This window comes from Schistocerca nitens, chromosome 3 (assembly GCF_023898315.1).
Source record: "Schistocerca nitens isolate TAMUIC-IGC-003100 chromosome 3, iqSchNite1.1, whole genome shotgun sequence".
Taxonomy (NCBI): domain Eukaryota; kingdom Metazoa; phylum Arthropoda; class Insecta; order Orthoptera; family Acrididae; genus Schistocerca; species Schistocerca nitens.
In genome coordinates, this window is record NC_064616.1 from 829,787,822 (window position 1) to 829,809,521 (window position 21,700).

General features: G+C 39.2%; 1 protein-coding gene across 7 annotated transcripts in view; it reads left to right on the forward strand.

Moving 5' to 3' along the window:
- The window catches only part of LOC126248848 (uncharacterized), a 292,144-nt gene that overhangs the window by 159,209 nt on the left and 111,235 nt on the right, over positions 1 to 21,700 (forward strand). For all 7 annotated transcript variants that reach the window (XR_007545548.1, XR_007545549.1, XM_049950271.1 and 4 more), the window contains 2 exons: positions 4,581 to 4,685; positions 4,765 to 4,899. Coding sequence is in view for 5 of the 7 variants with exons in the window: in XM_049950271.1 (XP_049806228.1) it covers positions 4,581 to 4,685; positions 4,765 to 4,899 (240 nt within the window). In the remaining 2 variants the exon portion in view is untranslated. The remainder of the gene's footprint in view (positions 1 to 4,580; positions 4,686 to 4,764; positions 4,900 to 21,700) is intronic.

Genomic DNA, 21,700 nt, shown 5'->3' on the forward strand with positions numbered 1-21,700 from the left:
ATTTAGGAGTTTAAGAGAAGCTTTTTACCCGTTGCTTTGCCCACATAAGCACATGTCACATACAATAACATATTTCGCCCTGCAGTTCTGTTTTCATACAGCTCAGTGTTTATGATGTCATATCTCCTGAACTGTGTGTCGTACAATGATATACACACATCAAAAAAAGTTTTTCATCATCCTGGTTCCCAGAACTCCTGAAAATAGACGTTGACTGTGGATATTGTATCACAGGCACAGTCCCTTTGACTGTTCAGAGATGTCATTAAATCTGCCCAAAGATGTAAACAACCATCCATGAGCAGCGCCTATTAGACGAGGGGCTCCAACAGCCAACCAGTTCCAGTCATTCCACCAGGAAGGAGGTACACGATTCGTGTTGTCTGTAGTTCAGCCATGCCTAGATGGTCAATACCACGGTTTGATCACGTCAACATTGTTACTTTGTGCCAGGAAGGGCTCTCAACAAGGGGAGTGTCCAGGCGTCTAGGAGTGAAGCAAAGTGATGTTGTTCAGACATGGAGGAGATACAGAGAGACAGGAGCTGTCGATGACATGCCTCGCTCGGGCTGCCCAAGGCCTACTACTAGAGTGGATGACCACTACCTACAGATTACGGCTCGGAGGAACCCTGACAGCAACGCCACCATGTTGAATAATGCTTTTCATGCAGCCACAGGATGTCATGTTAAGACTCAAACGGGCGCAGTAGGCTGCATGATGCGCAACTTCACTCCTGACATCTATGACAAGGTCCATCTTTGCAACCATGACACCTTGCAGTATGGTACAGATGGGCCTAACAACATGCCGAGTGGACCACTCAGGATTGGCATCACGTTCTCTTCAGCAATGAGTATCGCATATGCCTTCAACCAGACAATCGTCGGAGACCTGTTTTGAGGCAACCCGGTTAGGCTGAATGCCTTAGACACACTGTCCAGCGAGGTGGAGGTTCCCTGATGTTTTGGGGTGGCATTATGTGGGGCCGACGTACGCTGCTGGTGGTCGTGGAAGGCACCGTAACAGCTGTACAATACATGAATGCCATCCTCTGATCGATAGTGCAACCATATTGGCAGCATATTGGCGAGGCATTCATCTTCATGGATGAAAATTCGCACCCCCATCATGCACATCTTGTGAATGACTCCCTTGAGGATTATGACATTGCTCGACTAGAGTGGCCAGCATGTTCTCAAGACACGAACCCTATTGAACATTTTGCAGTGAACACACAGTGTGTCATGGGGCGATCACTCTGTTGTAGAAATAATTCAAAAGCTAAGATCGCTTAAATACTGATTACTGGATAACAGGTTTCAACACACTAAAGGTGCTATCATCGGATCTGAATGTAGCTTGACACTTATAAACCATTTGGATATCCCGATACATGAGGCAGACCAGCTGATATAAAATCATTGTCACAAAAAATAAAAAACAAAAAACAACTGTTCTCATGGTCATTCTTTTCCATCATATATGTAAAACAGAAGTCACAAGATAAAACTATTTGGTACATGACCGCTGCTCGACTAACAACGGTCGGCATCACCATTGTTAGTCGAGCAGTGGTCATGTACCAAATAGTTTTATCTTGTGACTTCGGTTTTACATGTCTGATGGAAAAGAATGACCATGAGAGCAGTTCTTTTTTAATTTTTGTGACGATTATTTCATATCAGCTGGTCTGCCTCATTAATTGGGATATCCAAATGGTTTATAAATGTTAAGCTACATTCAGATCCAATGATGGCACCTTTAGTGTGTTAAAACCGGCTATCCAGTAAACAGTATTTAAGCGATCTTGGCTATTGAATTATTCCTATTGAACATGCCTGGGATAGATTGAAAAGGGCTGTTTATGGACGACGTGACCCACCAACCACTCTGAGGGATCCACGCTGAATTGCCATTGAGGAGTGGGACAATCTGGACCAACAGTGCCTTGATAAACTTGTAGATAGTATGCCACAATGAATACAGGCATGCATCAATGCAAGAGGATGTGCTGCTGGGTGTTAGAGGTACTGGTGTGTACAGCCATCTGTACCACCACGTCTGAAGGCCTTGCTGTATGGTGGTACAACATGCAATGTGTGGTTTTCATTAGCAATAAAAAGGGCAGAAATGATGTTTATTTTGATCTCTCTTCCAATTTTCTGTACAGGTTCCGGAACTTTCAGAACCAAGGTGATGCAAAACTTTTTTTGATATGTGAATTTTTGTAAGTACATTCCGTGGTATATATGAATATTGTATTCAAAATGCGTTGCAAACAGAATCAGTAGCAAAGAAGAAGTAAATTAAAAGGTCATGTGTGATGCAGCAGTTTTACTGCATGAACAATGAAAATGCAGTAAGCAATAGACTTTTTCCTTTAATCAATTTTTGGGGAATTATCAGTGAGAAAAAGTTTTGTAAACATATGAAACCATATGTAAAATTGGTTGCAAGTCACTAAGTGCTGTCAGTCTCAAATACTGGTCAGTTGTCTGGCTATTTGTGCATCGTGAGCTACACTCCTTTTTCACCCACTCCTTTGAGGGGTAAGTGTTTCTTACCACCACAGCCGTTCTTCCCAGAGAGTAAGTGATATGTGTACCAAGTTTGCTTGAAATCAATCCATTGATTTAAGAGGAGGTGTGAAACATACATACATACATCAGTTTTTATAATATGTATGGATAACATTCAAACAATAGATAAAACAATGTAATGTAAACTGAGAATTATGCTACTCATCTGGAATTTGTGTACTATGTAGTAAAATACTGGTGAGAGGAACTGTGTCTGCTGTCATCCAAGTCTTATTTATTCCTGAAAAATCAACTTAACTGCAATAGGTATAGATGTAGTACCTAAAGCAATAAGCAGGAAATTTGGGTTTGAGTCCTGGACCAGAATAAACTTTCATATGGTGCTGTAGGTAATGCATCTACGTCTATTGCAGTTGATTTTCAGGAAAAAATTTCCGTATTTGAAACTTTAGTTTGTCCTCAGATATTAAGTGTCTTACGATTGAACATTTTGCAGAGAAGGGTAGGCAAGCTTTAAATATTGTTCATATAAGGTATCAGTATACCTTCATAAGGCACAATATATTCAGAAATCCTATATTTAGTAAGAAGTTAATGAAACTGAAGGCATTGTTAGCTATGATTTGAATACAGACATTGTGTGTATAAACTTGTGATACTACCGATCAGGGCAGGATATGCAGATAGAGGGGCTGATCTGTGTTAGAAACTAGTATAGTCTTAGCAGACAATATCCTGTTCAGATAGCACAACTGAGTATTGTACCAGGAAAAATATGAACATACATATAGGCATTTGAATGTGTGATGTGTTACATAGCAGCAACTATTGGTTTCAGCATAGTTAATTAGTTTCATGTTCCAGAGATCATTTAAACAATTCCTTTATCGAAATGATACAGAACAAGTCAGTTTAAAGAATATGTATACAACAGTTAGAGTAACTCATTTTTCTCATTGTGAGAAATAAATTCATCTTGTGCACAGGGGTTGTAATGCCGTCAGACTAAAATTGTGCTATATAAATATAGATTTTGGACATGGTCATTAATTTTAGATTACCAGAAGATACAACAACACAATTAAATAGAAAAATATATTTGATCTTGGAAATTATACCTTTTTCAGTATTTTGTTGCTAGTTTGAGTTGTGTTCAAAAAGGCGCTGCTTATACCAGAGTTTCTAAATATCCTTTCTCGTAAGCGGACCTTGATTTGTAACATTGATAATTTGATGCAAATTACTGTTATCTTTCTGATTCATCATTTTAGTATTTTTTACATCAAGTTTTTCCCCCATTGTGAGCCTGTAGAACCTGCACCACTGTTACAATTAACTGTTTTCTTCCTGGACTGACTTCGTCCATGTGCTTCCACCATTTCCTTTTTGACAGAGTCACAGTCATCTGTTTGCCATGATTATACCCCTAATGCCCCCAATGTCAACAGGATGTTCAACTCTTTAACTTCCATTTTAAGTTACTTAAAATGTGTAAAATTTCTGCAACAATGCATTATGAGATTCTCATCAGGTTGCTCATGTGTAAGTATACAGATAAATAAATCACCATTTAAACTCTGTGTTAATTGAAGTGAAACACCAGTATTGCAGATTGTAACTTTTGTGAAGAACAGATCCTACTGCTACTCACGCCGTATACATACCTACTGAGAAGGAATACAGTGGTAAAATTGTAGAAATTGTTGCTAATGCAAAGAGTATGAAAAGTTGGCTTCCTGTCCATGTACATAGTAGGGAGGATTCAGATAATAGTGACTCCAAATATACTCTGTGCTAAGCTGTCCAAGATATGATGCTATTCGGAGTATAATTGTAGATGTAGATGAAAAGTGCAAAATAAATAGTGTAAAGAAACAATACGCTCAATATTCTGTCCAATACTCAATACTTTCCGTTGGAAAATATTTTAAGGCAGTTAGATTTTTTTGTCCTGTTTGTACACTTGTGCTTAAGGATGTAAGAATGACTGCAACTGTACCATTGATGTAACAATTGTTTTTCAATAATTTCGCACAGATTGTTCGGCCTGTGAGTGTGTTTTTGATTGTTGATGTCCAAAACGACTTTATTTCGGGGTCTTTGAACATTAGTCACTGCTCAGCCAAGCAGAATGGAGCCGAGGTAATTCTTCTACGTAAACTTATACGCAATAGAGCTACACATTGTAAAAGCAGTGGTGATGATTTCATTTGATTTGCAGGTTATCGAACCAATAAATAAGTTGCTGGATACAGTCAAGTTTGATGCTGTGTTTTATTCCTTGGATTGGCATCCAAGTGATCATGTTTCTTTCATTGATAACTTGAGCCAGAGGAAAGTTCATCCATCAAGTCCTGTAAGTATGAGCAGTCTTTTAATTCTGTAGTATAATACACTGATCTCCATAAAAAGAGCTGCACCCTGAAGAGCCCGAACAGTCCAATGCAAACTGGGTTGTATGTTGTTCACCATCAGCTGTGCCAATGATTGCTTTTGCATGGTCAGCCATGCACTCAGGGAGTGTGGGTGGAACCATGGCGTCGTGCTCACCAGTTGATATTTTAGGGCCCCGAACAGCTATACTGGCCAGTGTGACAATGGGTAGCATCACTACAGCATCACCTGCACATGCACTTTGGCCAGGCGACACATTCAACAGCGGGTTGCCAAGCTAGACGAGTATAAGAAGCACTGCATTGTGGGGTTGCGGGAGGCTCGGCAATCTGAGTCATATTGTGTGCCACACCAATTGTACGGAGACCACCATTGCTTGTTGTTAGCAGCAATGCATACAGAAAGGCACGCGCACACAACGTGTTTGTTCTGAATGTCCGACATGCACCATAAGGAGGCAATGATAAAGGCCATCCAATAGGCTGTACTGCTGTCTAACATCATCCTGTATGTGCTAGTTCCATTGGCAGGCAGTTGCATGACACAAGCCTAACCACGTGCAGTTGTTACAATACGTGCCACTCAGAGCCATGCAGCATCATGCCCAAGTCGCCTGTTGTCAGTAATTATAGATGTGGTCTGCTGCAGACTAGCAATGGGTCATCTTTAGTGACAACTCCCGCTTCTGCCTCGGGGGCCGTGACCACTGGGTCTGTGCCTGGAGGCACAAGGGAGAGCACCACTAGGAGTGGTTTCAGCTCTCCCCTCCTATGTTCTGCCAGCCTGGTATGGGGAGTAATAGCCTGTGGTACCAGTTCACTGTTTGTGTTCCTGACAGTCTCCAGGACAGCCACATGGTACGTGGAGTAGGTCCTGCCCTGCCATTCATGAATGTCCATGGCCATAATCATGCCTCATTTAAACAGGACTATGCTAATCCTCATACTGCTGCAGCCTGGTATGGGGAGTAATAGCCTGTGGTACCAGTTCACTGTTTGTGTTCCTGACAGTCTCCAGGACAGCCACGTGGTACGTGGAGTAGGTCCTGCCCTGCCATTCATGAATATCTATGGCCATAACCATGCCTCATTTAAACAGGACTTCACTAATCCTCGTACCGCTGCCTCCTCTGAAGTGTGAAGTGTGCCTTGCAGCTGTGGATATTCTGCCATGGCCAGCTGCATCACATGGTCTCTCTCTCTCTCTCTGTAGCACAATAAATGTTGGTCCTTTAAAAGTTGAGAGTGTAATCATTTCATATGTGTGGTACCATCTTCATGCCTGCCAACAATGATCGCAATACTCCCTATCCTTCTGGGTGAGCTCTTTTTATGATGATCTGTGTCATAATTGTATTTTACTTTCAAGAATAAACACAGATTGAGTGCTAAACTTTTCAAAAGTTATGGCAAAACATATAACCTAGATGTAAAACCATAACCTATGTGTAAAAATGGACAAATCATGTAATATTTCAGGACACCCACTGAAGATGCCTTGTAAAAAAGGCGAAACGCATCTGGCTGCATAAATAAAAGTAAAAATTTTGATGTGCAGTGTGCAAAAAGGCATTTTCTTTGAAACAACTGCAATTTATATACAGCTGCTGTGAAAACGGCCACTACAAGAAACGTGTTTTCAAAATTTCACTTTGGTGCTCTGAATAAAAGAACTGTGTTTGTTGTGTCCCTCTCGTGGTGTGGGACCATGTATTTAATGAGTACAATGATATTCTGAGAACTCCCATGTTGTTCATTCGCTGAGGACATAGTGAAGATTGTTCGGCATTGCCCTCCACGTAACTGTGTGAATGAAGTGTTGTGTGATTAACATCGCCCTGTGCCCTCATTTATAAGTCACATGTGGAGAAATTTTAAATTAATCCAGGATATTGGTGCACAGGAGATAAGGAATTCTGCCCTGTCATATTTCCTCCTGTGACAGGCCATATTCTGAGGATGAATAATTCCTGTACCCTTGTTACTGAAGGGAATATCTGTCACTGAACCACCACTTAGGTTTTATCAATCTTGGAAATGGTCAATGTTATATCGCTGTTTACTACTTCTTCTTCTTCTTCTTCTTCGCTTTTTTCTGGGTCCCTACAGCATGTTAGATTGCTTTTGGAAATATTAGTGGTGAGTGATGGCCAGATGCTTTTCCTGATGACACCAATTCCCCCCAGGATGGAAACTGTGTACCTCGTCTGTCTACATCAAGAGTAAATCTCTTGGTTAAATGTTTTCTAAATGTTTGCATAGTGTGTATTTTAGGAGGGACAAGGGTACCAATGGGATATTTACTATGTTGGATCTGGGGAAACTGGATAAAAGCCACATCCAGGTTGGCCGACATACCAGCCGCTGTGGTTAATCTGCCAGGCAGACTCATTCCAGGGCTGACATACGTTTCTGTGTCACGGAAGCGGGCACTTTAATGCACTCGGCTATCTGAGTGGGTCTTATCTCTCTGTTTACTACAGAAGATTAATTTAACTACAAAAGGTTATTGATTATGTTTTTTTTTTTTTGGCGTGATTGTGGAAGAGCCATTAACAATTTGATAAATTTTCACTATGGTATTTTTAACTTTCCAATTAAAGTATGAGTCTACCACACTCTGTTTCCCCCTGACACTACTTAAAGCTCCTTTACATTCAAGTCTTACCATTAATGATCTAATATCCCACCACTCAACAATATGGAGACTAAATGACAGTGGTGGCTATATTATTGATGTGTATCATAGTCCAATCCTGCTATTGGCTGCTACAGCTTCAGGGGTTGTGGCAAACACATTACATAAGAAAGGCCATTGGTCCTCTACACTACCCAAGCAGTGGCCTTCTTTGTGGGGTAATGAGACCATGCTCTGGAGGCACAACTACTGTCGCGCTATTGCTAGGTTTACATTCCGCTTCATGATGTGCCCTCGGTATGTCAAGCCCAAGATCCCGTGCCTTGTTAAGACAGAATCTGCTGTCTTTAACATCACTTCTCAATGGACCCAGAAACAAGAAGATTGTTAGAGCAGCTTTTTTCCCCCTAAATGTATGGACTGGCTACTTTTTAAACAGTGCTCTGCAAGAGCCAGTGTTGTGGATTGGTGGAGTTGTGTGTGACATTTATGCCCATAGTATTTCCACTCAATAGTATGTACATTGTATAATAGTATGTACATTGTATATGGTCTTATCAATATGCACTTTGTCACATGGTGAGTAGATGCAGCAGATCCATGGTTTGTGAAGGTCCATATAGTATTTCAAAGATCCTGAGAGAATCAAGGTCAGGGATGTGGACAGAACACACACTTCACGTTATAACCATTTCTTTTGAATGTGGTATTGCATTCGTGTGCTGGTGATAATCTGTCTTCTCTGGACATGGCTCTTGCTCTTAGAGTTTAAGTAATGCTTGATTTAAAAAAAAAAAAAAAGTTCTGGTACTGGGACCTTTTGAAATTTAGACTTCTTAAAACGTTATTTTAACACTTTCCAGAGCATTTTAAAAGTGTGAATACAGCACTTAAATTAGTAAAAAATAAAGTTCTGTCATACCACATCTCAAAATCTGCGGTTCAGATTTTTCTTCATTAGACTATGCGCGTTCCATCACACATCAACACTGGGTTTAAGTTAGTCTTCTTCACACTGTGAGTGGTGGTATCAATTGGATTCATGTAAATAAAAATCAAAGTGTAGAAGTTTTTTGTGCCCACTGTAGTGCAGGGCACCATCAGTTTCTCATCTTGCTAGAACATCCAGAAATGGGAGAGGGTGCCACCTCGTTTCACCTCCACAGTGAATTGCGTGATTTGGTGGAGTGGTCCAGATGTCACAGAAACTTGCTGTTTCTCACCCATGATACCACATGATCAATGTGTAAGACAAATAACTGTTGTAACATGAAGGTTTTAGAATGGTCAGTTCCTGTATGTTTTCCATGAAGTCTTCAGTGTTTAAGTCCACTACTGTAGTTGAAAGGCTGCATCCTGTATATACGTCAATGAACCCCTAATGAAGAAAACCACTATGTCAAAGCTCACCATCACATGAAGTTCTCAGATGTGTTCTACAATGTATTTTGAGTTTCATAAATGATGTTTACATTTTCTGACATGAGGGCTTAGATATGCTGTTGGATGTTTAAACACCTCATATATTGGTGCTCTGACATTACTAGTAGCAAGTCATAATGGTATCCCTTCCTTGCGTAGTTTTGCCACGCCATATAACGGTGATCCCCCCATGTTTACTTATATACTGAGTTGTCTAGTAATTCGTAAGACTTTCTGCTTTTTGTATTCTCCAAATGGTAGCATTGCCACCACTGTGTTGCCTTTGCCAGTTCACGAGATGACTGTATTTGGGTCTCTCTGTAGCTGTTGGACAGCCATATTTTTCAACCTTGAAGTGTTTACCTTTGGTGACAGGACTAGTGACTGTGCAGCACATTTCTTGGTGTATTTCTTGCACTGCATCTGTGAGTGAATGGTGTTTATGTCTGCACAAGTGTTGTGATATCTACAATTGGGAATGAAGTTAATGTAGGGGTGAAGGCTAGCCCTTTATTAAGCACTAACATAACTTCATCATGCATTCTGTATGTTAGGTTAAACACAGTTTGCTGTGGTTGCTATATGTTTATTGATGGTTTTCTGACAGACGCTCATGGTTAGGGACTGTTTGCTAGTGCAGTTTCATCAAATACTGTCTATCTCTGCCTATGAGACAGCATTAATCCCCCACCATTCACTAAAATAGTTCACCAGCGTCATGGGATGAGCCAGTCTATTGCTCATAAGGGAACATATTTGATTTATGTGTTGTCAGGTGGTATCAACAGAACTGTTTATATCTAGCTTGGCAATGGCCATTGCACTCTCTGGACTAACATGAGTGGTATGGTGTGCCAAAAACACACATTTGGACATACCACTGAGAGCTATTCTAATCAACACTAGTATGCCAACATATAATGTGGCTAATCATCTAGCAGCACTGCTAAGCATAAATGTCAAAAAATGCTAACACTATATATGAAACCAAGGATACATTGTACAGTGAATGCAAGAACTTCAGCTTGAATAGGGTCACCTAATGGTGAGCTTTGTCGGCTGTCCCTACATCAGAGGGCCACTTGAAGAGTCTGCAAAATTCATATATGGGAAATATGCAACCTAGTTGACATAGACTATTTGACTTCATGCACATCTCAGATTTTTTTTTATTCATGGATAACTACTATGAACTGTATGGACATGGAATGCTCCCTCACATGTAGTAACATTTCTGTATATGGAAAACTTTAACTGTGTGGATGACACATTTATCATGGTTTGACATTGATAGGAAGCTTTAAATGAGTTTCTGCATCATCTAAGTCCATTTCACTCACCATACAGTTGACCATAGAGGTGGAACAAGATGGAACTCTCCCACTCCTAGATGGTCTTAGAACATGAGATGGTTATGACAAGCTAGGACTCAGTGCATACTGAACCACACACACACACACACACACACACACACACACACACACACACACGAAGGAGTAAGTTCATAAAATAAGAGCTATCTCTGACAAAGAGAGCTTAGCAGCAGAGCTAAAATGGTTATAACAACCAGCATAAAACATGTTTCACAGCAAACAGCAGCAGTGCAAAACCAGTATGAACAGGATACTCTCAAGGCCACAGTAGACGTTCTGTATGCTGCCAATATGATCATAATCATCAAGATCATAAGACACGATAACACCAGTGTGTGTGCTGCCTGCCTCCCTAGACTTTGGCTTTATTAGGATATGTGGAAGACAATATGGGGCTCCACATACTAGGAGTCTGTGGCAAAACATACAATGGCGAGACAGTACACACAGTTGAGAGGAAGTATCATGAGCATAAACATCACACAGAACTCTGCCAACACTCCAAGCAAACTGTTGCAGATCAGTGATCAAAACCTTGCTATGGTGTATACTATGAAACATCAGTGGTACTCTACTTTCTGCAAATGTGTTCATCAGGAAATGGTAGACATCTTCCTTGAGCAGAACCTAATAAACAAAGACAGTGAATTCTGTCTTAGCAAGGCATGGGTTCCTGTAATTGACATATTGAGGACACATCATGAAGTGGAATGTGAACCCAATGGTGATGCAGCAACAACTGAGTCTCCACAACACGGCCCCATTCCGCCATCATAGTACCTAGCATGTACATGTCAGAGTACTGATAATGTTAATGGATGCCCAAATAGGCCAGCCAATCATAAACATTTGTAGTCCCGCCATCCTCAGTTGTGTATAATATTAAGGTATAATTTTTACTTTTGGACCGTCTAATTACAGGGATCAGGAATGTACAAACTTGAATGTCAAAGCTGTGACGCAATATATATAGGCATGACAAGCAGGAATTTTAAAACACGGTTCAAAGAACACATCAGGTATTGGAAGTATAAAATGAACTGTTCCACATTTGCAGAGTACTTAAAACATCACAACCACCATCCTACAAATATGGAACAAGATATGAAAGTAATGCGAATAAACAACCATGGCAAATACCTTATACAGATGCAGGAAAACTACCATAGCCGGAAAACCGTTGCCGAGAACAAATGTGATGAATGAGCAAATACATATCAGTGCAGACTATCTACTAAACTTAATAAAAGGAATTATAAGATAAAAATCATTCCACGTGAACATGCAGCCACATTAAAAGAAATACATATTCTCTCTCTCTCTCTCTCTCTGCTAAAACACACACACACACACACACACACACACATTAGATAAATAAATAAAAAGGCTATATATGCTGTCGCCTAATCATATGAAAGCAAATACCATTTCACACCCACATACACATACACGCACACAAACTGATCACAGATATCACAAAAAGACATTCAGAAGTTAGCAATAATATTTGATCCTTAGCAATAACATTTGATATTTGGCAACACCAACCAAAACATAACATTAAAACAAGTGTTCAGTTCCTAGTGCTGCCAAACCTGTAAAACAAAATTTAATATGGCAGTTATAAGGAGGAAGACAGTGTCAAAAATGAAATGAAAATACAACATGCATAACAACTGCCAGAAGCTATTAGTTGGACTTTAAAATCATTCCTACATCATAGAAAACAAACTGCCAAAGCTGTGTATAACTTACATATACATTGTCCCAAATGTAAAACAAATAGTGTAAATGAAAAGAAATGTGTACATATTCCAGGCCACTGAAGATGCTTTGCAAAAAAATAATGGTGAAATGTGCATGGCACAAAAATTGTGTTTCATTCAGTTGTAATTATATGGTCCAAAAGTAAAAATTATCAACATACTGTAAGACTAGCTCATCATTTTTCAGCAGTCAGGTGTGCTGAAAGTGCAGAAAAGTTGCATGTGATATGTCTGCCCTCACAGGTGGCTCTGCTTCAGACAGGACAGGATAAGCATGTGATAGGTCTGGAATAGAATGTGCAGGTTGGGTGTATTGGACTGCTTCTTGGTCTTTCACAGGGGTTGGATTAGGTGTGGTATAAGTATGAACCAGGAAATTGTGTAGATTCAGTGGGTGGTAGAATGCCAGTTTGGGAGGGGTGGAAGGATTGTGGGTAGAAGCCTGGTGGAGGATGTCTTTCAGTTGATCTTGTCTGGAATGATACTGGGTGATGAGGCAAATGCTTCTTTGCAGCTTTTTGTTGGGGTTTGTTAGAAGCTTAGTGGCATATGAGAATATAACATGGGTAATCTGACTGTGGACTAAGTTTGGGGGTAGTACCTGTCTCTGAAGGCTTTAAAAAGACATTCACTATCATTGAAAAGAGATTTCTCACCACTGCAGATGTGACATCTGTGGATGATCAGACTAAGTGGGAGCATTTTTTTGGTGTAGAAGGAACGACTGCTGTCTTAACTGCAGGTGTAGTGTCGTCATACTGACAGATAGCGATGAAGTCATCAGAAAGGTAGTGTTCAGTATCCAGGAAGGTGGCGCATTGGGCTAAGGAGGACCAGATGAAGTGGATGGGAGGGAAGGTGTTGAGGCTGTGTTATGGCAGAATATGTTGGTGGAGAAGTCGGACAGTTGACAGATGCCTTCCGTCTGGTAATCACTTCGATTTGTCAACACCATGGTGGAGTCTCTTTGTGCAAGTGATTAAATTAGGGTCTGCTTTGAGGTATCAAATGGCTGTTCTTTCCTCCGAGGTTTCTGCTCCTGGGAAGGTACCTGGAAACATTGAGTTCATGTTGGAGGTAAGGAATCCATGGAAATTAACCAGGGATGGTTGGATGGGAGGAGGAGATGATCCAGGGTGTTTACAGGTCATGAAACTCATGAAAAAGCAATGAAAATGAACATGTGGTCATGAAAGTAATGAAAAGGTAATGAAAATGAGTATGCGATCATGAACTTTGTTTTGTATGTTAGTCATGTGCGGTTGTAGAAGGGAGTAGCAAGTTAGCGCTACCACCAAAAATGTTGTATGTATAGATTTACCAGAACTCTATAAGTCTTTGTTATTGTAGGAGACCCCTGTGTCCATCTGTCCAAGTCACTTTAGCAGAGCCTCTGCTACTGTGGTTTGCAACCTTGAGTGACAGGTGAAGATGAAATTTGGAGGTGTGGCTTCGTTGAGCTGTGTGGTGTATACACCTAGTGGAAATGACATATAAATTGTACTTCTGCCCAAGACAGTGCTGCCATCTCATGTGTTGCTGGAGGAGTATCTTAAAAGAACAGTAGTTCAAGAAATAAAAGAGCTCAGAAATATTAAAAAAATTGATCATAGAAAAGGCAAAAGAAGCAGCTGAAGTTTTAGTGCTGAAATTTCAAGTTTAGCTAAGGGAAAAAAAAAAAAAAATATGTCTGCTTGTGAGATGTCTGCTTGTGTCTGTATATGTGTGGATGGATATGTGTGTGTGTGCGAGTGTATACCTGTCCTTTTTTTCCCCCTAAGGTAAGTCTTTCCACTCCCGGGATTGGAATGAATCCTTACCCTCTCCCTTAAAACCCACATCCTTTCGTCTTTCTCTCTCCTTCCCTCTTTCCTGATGAGGCAACAGTTTGTTGCGAAAGCTTGAATTTTGTGTGTGTGTTTGTGTTTGTTTGTGTGTCTATCGACCTGCCAGCGCTTTTGTTCGGTAAGTCACATCACCTTTGTTTTTGGGAAGTTTAACATTTGACATAAATTTTGAACCTTCGAAATTGTTATATTGATGTAAGGAAAGTCATACTCCATCCTATGGGAGAGTTTAATGTTTTTATAGCAGCTGATGAATGGTATACTACAAGTCATACAGACATTATTCGTGCTGACATACGATTTAAGTGTTATATGACAATTATTATATTCATTGCATCCAGCTTGCAGGTTCATAAGAAAGAGTGTTTTTCTCATTGTACCATGCATATTTTTAAAGGATCACGAATGTAACTAAAGAGGCAATGAAAAGGTCATTAATTTGATCCTCTGAAAATCTGTAGACACCCTGTGATCACAGTTGGGTTATGATGTGAACTGGGAGAGGCAAATTACAATATTGGGTTTTATGTGGCTTTGGGTAATGGAAAAAAGTGTTTCTTCTGTAGGTGTAGGAGAAGGGCAGTAGTTCTTTGACAAGTCAGCATGATTAACTTGGGTTTGGTGCTGAAGGTGATGCCCTTGAATAGGACTGAAGAGTTTGTATAATTGAGGTTTTTTGGTGAATATTTTGACAGTAGCGTTTTGGCTTTCTTTAGGTTCTGGGTTTTGTCGGATGGTGGGACAGAGGTCAGAGGATCTGACATATCAGGAAAGGTCAGAAAGGGGCAAGGTTTTTGATTTGGGAGGTATGGTGCATTTAGTTGCAATTGCACAGTAACAGTATCTTGTAGAAGGAGCAGAGGTTAACAAAAAAGTTTTCTGGGTACTGTGTCTTATTGTAAATAACTATCATTGATGAAATTAACATTTTGGTCATAGTTCCAGTGGCCTCCTTCTGGGTCTGCTGGTACAGTGAGAAGAAGGCCACTGAAGCATTGCCAAAATCTTTGTTTCTCCAATGATAGTGGTTTACAATATGATAAAATACGACACCTAGAAAATTTTCATGTTAACTGACTCTTGAGCATATTTTGGAACATTGTTCCTGGGACAACAATGATCAGAATTAAAATTAAAATTGTTATTAACAGTCTAGGATCACATTTGTTAAAAATAATTTATCAGGTGACTTGTTTCGATTGTGGTACAGTTATCTATAGACTATTAAAACCCTGTGAAAAGAGTAATAGAAAGTTACAGAGAACAAGATATGGGTATAAACTAATTTAAGAATGCTAATTTTAAATATGCTTCAATATCTACCCGTTATGGCAGCTGGAGAGAGAGTGGTGAGGAGCAACCTACTGCATAGTCCTGATAAACACTGCTTACTAATGCATGGACACTTGCAGTTAGGTAGGTAGTGGAGGCCCTGTCCACTGTCCTGCATAATGTCATTAACAGCCAGGGGTTACAGAATATGACATGATTTCATAATAAGATTGCAATGACATGTAATTATTACATATTAAAAAACTAAAAACCCACCTCGATTGCGAAAAAAGCACCTAGTATTAAGTGTTAACCCAGGTTTCAGCGTAGTTAACTACACTTTCTTCAGAACAACAATAAAACCCACAAGTGCCTGAGAAGACCTTTGTCAATGATTAAAAGAACACCATGGCTATGACATTTATAAACGAAAAAGAAAACACAAACAGTACATATTTACAAAGTCAAAACCACTACTTAACTTAATGGTGTATGCTCCGCCTCACACCGGCCTATGTGCGATGGGGCATGACCCGCCATAAACTGCAGCTACAAACGGTCGCTCACTTACGAGCCTGACCCGCTATCTATGCACATGTGCAAGACAAGGGAAGTTACTTGAATGTGCATGCGCATATGAATACAAGAAAGTTTATACATGGGTCGGGGCTAAATAGCCCATATATTCCCAACCGTGGATCAACGTATATCAAAAAATGAAATGGATAGAACAAGAGACTAGCTAAATAGGAGATTAAACCTAAAAATAACTGCATGTGGTTGCTTATGCTAATAAAGAAACTTGTGTATGAAGCTACCTATGACAACAGGAAGAACTCTTAAAAATTATACATAAAGCCAGTAGTTAGCCTGGGGGGGGGGGGGGGGGGGGACTGAGGGGATGCAATCTAAAGACGTTGTGGTAATAAAGATATAGGGATAAAACATGAGGTGTTCAATGGGCTAAAATTACCTTCATCGTAAAAGGAAAATGAGGATAAAAAGAAAGATGATGAACAGCTCGACCAACCGCACTTGCCAATCAGTATTAGTCACCTATTCTACTAATAATAGTTTACATAGGAATTTAATTCACTCCTTGCAGAGTAAGAGCGATAAACTTTCCCAATCAGGAGTGTATAAAATTACATGCGGGGATTGTCCAAAATTTTACATCGGGCAAACGGGGAGAGCTCTGGGTCTCAGGTATAAAGAGCATATTCCTACTAGAAGCGGTGACGGTACTAAGGGCTCTACTTACATGGAACACCTTGTGCAGACGGCTCATGCGCCGTGCCCTCCAGTTAATATCGAGTCACTTGATGCCGAGGTTAAGGGCGTGAAACTGGATGTTTTTAAACAAATGCAGATCTTTAAGCATCTGCAACATGTTAAAGACAATATCCTCAATGACCAACTCCTACTAAGAAATAGAAAAGTTTTTGAATGTTTCGCGCCTTTACTTTGTTCTTCAATCTTGTCAATCTGATGATCTGGGGATTATCACATGTGCATGCTGATTGGCGAGCGCGGTTGGTCAAACTGTTCATCTTCTTTCTTTTTATCCTCATTTTCCTTTTACGATGAAGGTAATTTTTGCCCGTTGAACACCTCACGTTTTATCCCTATATCTTTATTACCACAACATCTTTAGATTACGTCCCCCCCCCCCCCCCAGGCTAACTACTGGCTTTAGGTATAGTTTTTAAGAGTTCCTCCTGTTGTCATAGTTTCTTTATTAGCATAAGCAACCGCGTGCAGTTATTTTAAGGTTTCATCTCCTATTTAGCTAGTCTCTTGTTCTATCCATTTCATTTTTTGCTATACGTTGATCCACGGTTGGGAATATATGGGCTATTTAACCCTGACCCATGTATAAACTTTCTTGTATTCATATGCGCATACGCATTCAAGTACCTTCCCTTGTCTTGCACATGTGCATAGATTTGTCTTGCACATGTGCATAGATAGCAGGTCAGGCTCGTAAGTGAGCGACCGTTTCTAGCTGCAGTTTATGGCAGGTCATGCCCCATCAAACATAGGCCGGTGTGAGGTGGAGCGTACACCATTAAGTTAAGTAGTGGTTTTGACTTTGTACATATGTACTGTTTGTGTTTTCCTTTTCTTTTTTGTTTATAAATGTATAGCCATGGTGTTCTTCTAATCATTGACAAAGGTCTTCTTAGGCACTTGTGGGTTTTATTGTTGTTATGAAGAAGGTGTAGTTATCAATGCCGAAACCTGGGTTAACACTTAACGCTAGGTGCTTTTTTCGCAATCGAGGCGGGTTTTTAGTTTTTTAATATATTAACCAACGATTGCTGATGTGCTGCGATGTTGAAGGTTCTTAATTATTACAGGTGTAATAGCAAAAAACATAAATATAGGACAATTTATTAATTACACAACAAAAAGAAATTTTATTTACAATGAATAATTGAAAGGAAGAAATATCCCATAATGTACAGTATGTCAACATAGCGTGCCCTCTGTTGGAGGTTGTAACAGTTATACATAGTCCAAAAAATGACTCACAGAATGCCAGGTGGTTACCTAGGAGATGAAATCTGAATCAATACATACTGTTATCAACCACCAATATTTTGGAATCAGTGATAGCCTGATGCTATCTAAAATAAACAGGAAACGTGTTCCAGTTCTGTATGTTCGTATGCCATTACTAATAACAAACATTAAGCTTAAAATGTGCATTGAGAAACATTATACATTGTAAAATGAAAGTAATGTTCCATAAGCTAAAATGTAATCTGCAACTTTATAAGCAGAAGTGTGGTTACATTCCTGTGTCAATTTAATAAAATATGCAAATGACATAAACATTGGCATTTGACATATCACAATTATAAGAAGTAGTAATAACAGCTTAAAATGTGCATCAAAATATATCATTAAATGAAAGTGAAGTTTCCATCATTTGTGTATGCACACAAACAATTCGTAGTGTGCACAATAGTCACTGTACAGTCACATCAGTTGCACAGCAATCGGCACATCGTACACTTGGGATTAAAGTACTTGATATCAGTTCATGACCAGGAAATTCATTAGCAAATTTCAGTTTAACTTAAGGGGGGATGTAACATAAAATGTAAACATTTATTTAAAAAATCATTACAGCCATATTTATTAATGTACAAATCTAACATTTTGTATGTGTAAAACAAAAGAGTGTGTTTTAACAGAAAAATATAATAAAATATGCAGGATTAATATTTTGCCAGAAATTTGAATTTTTTAATTTTTTTATTGTCGTTTTTATAAAAAGCTATAACTCAAATTATAATCATGAAATCCATTGGAAAATTTTGTTATAGTGTCTCGAGAAGGTTATAAGACCACTGAACTACAGTTAGTAATTTGTGGTACAAACTGTATCATTAACAGAGTTTTTAATTTTGCACATCCAAAATAACTTTTTTTCTACATACAATCATCTAAAAATCAGAATGTAATTGCAGGATGTCGTATTTTTTAGTTCCAGGGAGACAGCAACACATTTCAAACAGTTCCTGAAAATTTCATAGCACTAACAAGTATACTTTTTGAGAAAAGGCTTTTACAAAAAAATGTTAAACAGAGAAAATGAGGTTCAGAGATTTTCTTCTCATACTCCTTCATGTAATAAGCTTACCTCAATTTTAAAATCCTCCATACTGATACTCCTCGTACTCCAGGTTTCTCTTGTCTCCTCTTCGAATGTGCCTGGCCTGTATTTGCAGGTAAGATACTGATCTGTTAGCTTTCTTGACCCTGCTCTTGCCAATGGTGTAAAATACTTTTGTTGCAAACACACCAGGATCTATACCAACTCTCTTCAGCACTTCAATTCTGCCATTTTTTTTTTTTGTTATTGTAACATAAAACTGCACCCTAGACACCTATTTTGAGTAGTTGAAGTCCACAGAATGTCCTTTTTGGGTATCTAATCCGTTTGTGGAAAAAAATTGCCCACACAGCATACCCCATTGCCTCTAAATTATGTGTGTTTTTCCTGATGGCTTTCCCATAAAATAACTGAAGAGAATCAATTTCTTTCAGAGTAAGCCTGCCATTTCCTCCTAGTGGTTTTCCATCCTCAAGTACTTCACCTTTCTTCTCTTTCAGCAAGCGACGAAGCCTATCACCAAGCCTCTTTTGGATGTGGCCAACACATTCCAACTTTTCTATTGTTGTAGTGTACTGATTTTTATGTTACAGCTTTTAATGAAGAGGAGTCCCCATCACCAAGGTATTTAGTATATCTAACACCATACTGGTCGTCAGATTTGGAGAACATCCTCACAACTGCAGCAGCCTCCATGCCCCTATTTGAGCCACTGTAATTCTTAAAGCATGCTATTGCACGCTTTTCTTGCCACAGTTTCTCACTGTCTTATGGAGCGAGGTGGCGCAGTGGTTAGCACACTGGACTCACATTCGGGAAGACGACGGTTCAATCCCGCACCCAGCCTTCCTGATTTAGGTTTTCTGTGATTTCCCTAAATCGCTTCAGACAAATGCCGGGATGGTTCCTTTGACAGGGCACGGCCACCTTCTTTTTACATACTTCCCTAATCTGATGAGACCGATGACCTCACTGTTTGGTCTCGTCCCCCAAATCATCCCAACCCCTCCCACTGTCTTCATAGTTGGATATTTTCCTTGTTGCACTCTGGTGGCAGTATTTAGACATAATTTATACATCTAAAACTTTACCCGAGTCAATACCAATAACAGATGCAACTCCATACAGAGTTATGTGATCCCTTTTCATCCATGTCCCATCTATAGACACACACGGGTCAGTAACATTTGTAGGAGATTCACTGTCATGAATATCTACCCCAGGATCTATTTCTTTTTGGTTTATTTCCATTAGTTCCTCCACTGCTTTCTTCATAGAAACTTTGACAGTATTGCATACAGCATCAGACGTTTCTTTATTTATTTTAACAATCCTTGCACAAGGTGGAGGCATGTTCAGAAAACCACACAATAAATTACCTCCTTCTCTGACCTGTCCAAGGCATCTCAGAGCATATGCTAACCTAAAATTGCTTTCATAGGTACCAGTGTCAATTATTATTATTATTATTATTATTATTATTCTTTACTTTCTCAGACGTTAAGTCTGGTTAAAAATGAAAAGTGACGCGGACCTCGATCAGGCGTCACTTCCTTTTAACTGTATGGTATGTGTTATATTGCATTTAGGAACTTTTGGGTAATTGAACATGTATCAATAATTACTGATTTCTGTAGTTGTATATATACGTTTGGATGTAGCTCTATTGCATTGATGTACTGGTGGATATTGTGTGGTATGACTCCTGTAGTTGATAGTATAATTGGTATGATGTCAACTTTATCCTGATGCCACATGTCTTTGACTTCCTCAGCCAGTTGGATGTATTTTTCAATTTTTTCTCCTGTTTTCTTTTGTATATTTGTTGTATTGGGTATGGATATTTCGATTAGTTGTGTTAATTTCTTCTTTTTATTGGTGAGTATGATGTCAGGTTTGTTATGTGGCGTTGTTTTATCTGTTATAATGGTTCTGTTCCAGTATAATTTGTATTCATCATTCTCCAGTACATTTTGTGGTGCATACTTGTATGTAGGAACGTGTTGTTTTATAAGTTTATGTTGTAAGGCAAGCTGTTGATGTATTATTTTTGCGACATTGTCATGTCTTCTGGGGTATTCTGTATTTGCTAGTATTGTACATCCGCTTGTGATGTGATCTACTGTTTCTATTTGTTGTTTACAAAGTCTGCATTTATCTGTTGTGGTATTGGGATCTTTAATAATATGCTTGCTGTAATACCTGGTGTTTATTGTTTGATCCTGTATTGCAATCATGAATCCTTCTGTCTCACTGTATATATTGCCTTTCCTTAGCCATGTGTTGGATGCGTCTTGATCGATGTGTGGCTGTGTTAGATGATACGGGTGCTTGCCATGAAGTGTTTTCTTTTTCCAATTTACTTTCTTCGTATCTATTCATGTTATGTGATCTAAAGGGTTGTAGAGGTGGTTATGAAATTGTAGTGGTGTAGCCGATGTATTTATATGAGTAATTGCTTTGTGTATTTTGCTAGTTTCTGCGCGTTCTAGAAAGAATTTTCTTAAATTGTCTACCTGTCCATAATGTAGGTTTTTTATGTCGATGAATCCCCTTCCTCCTTCCTTTCTGCTTAATGTGAATCTTTCTGTTGCTGAATGTATGTGATGTATTCTATATTTGTGGCATTGTGAACGTGTAAGTGTATTTAGTGCTTCTAGGTCTGTGTTACTCCATTTCACTACTCCAAATGAGTAGGTCAATATTGGTATAGCATAAGTATTTATAGCTTTTGTCTTGTTTCTTGCTGTCAAATCTGTTTTCAGTATTTTTGTTAGTCTTTGTCTATATTTTTCTTTTAGTTCTTCCCTAATATTTGTAC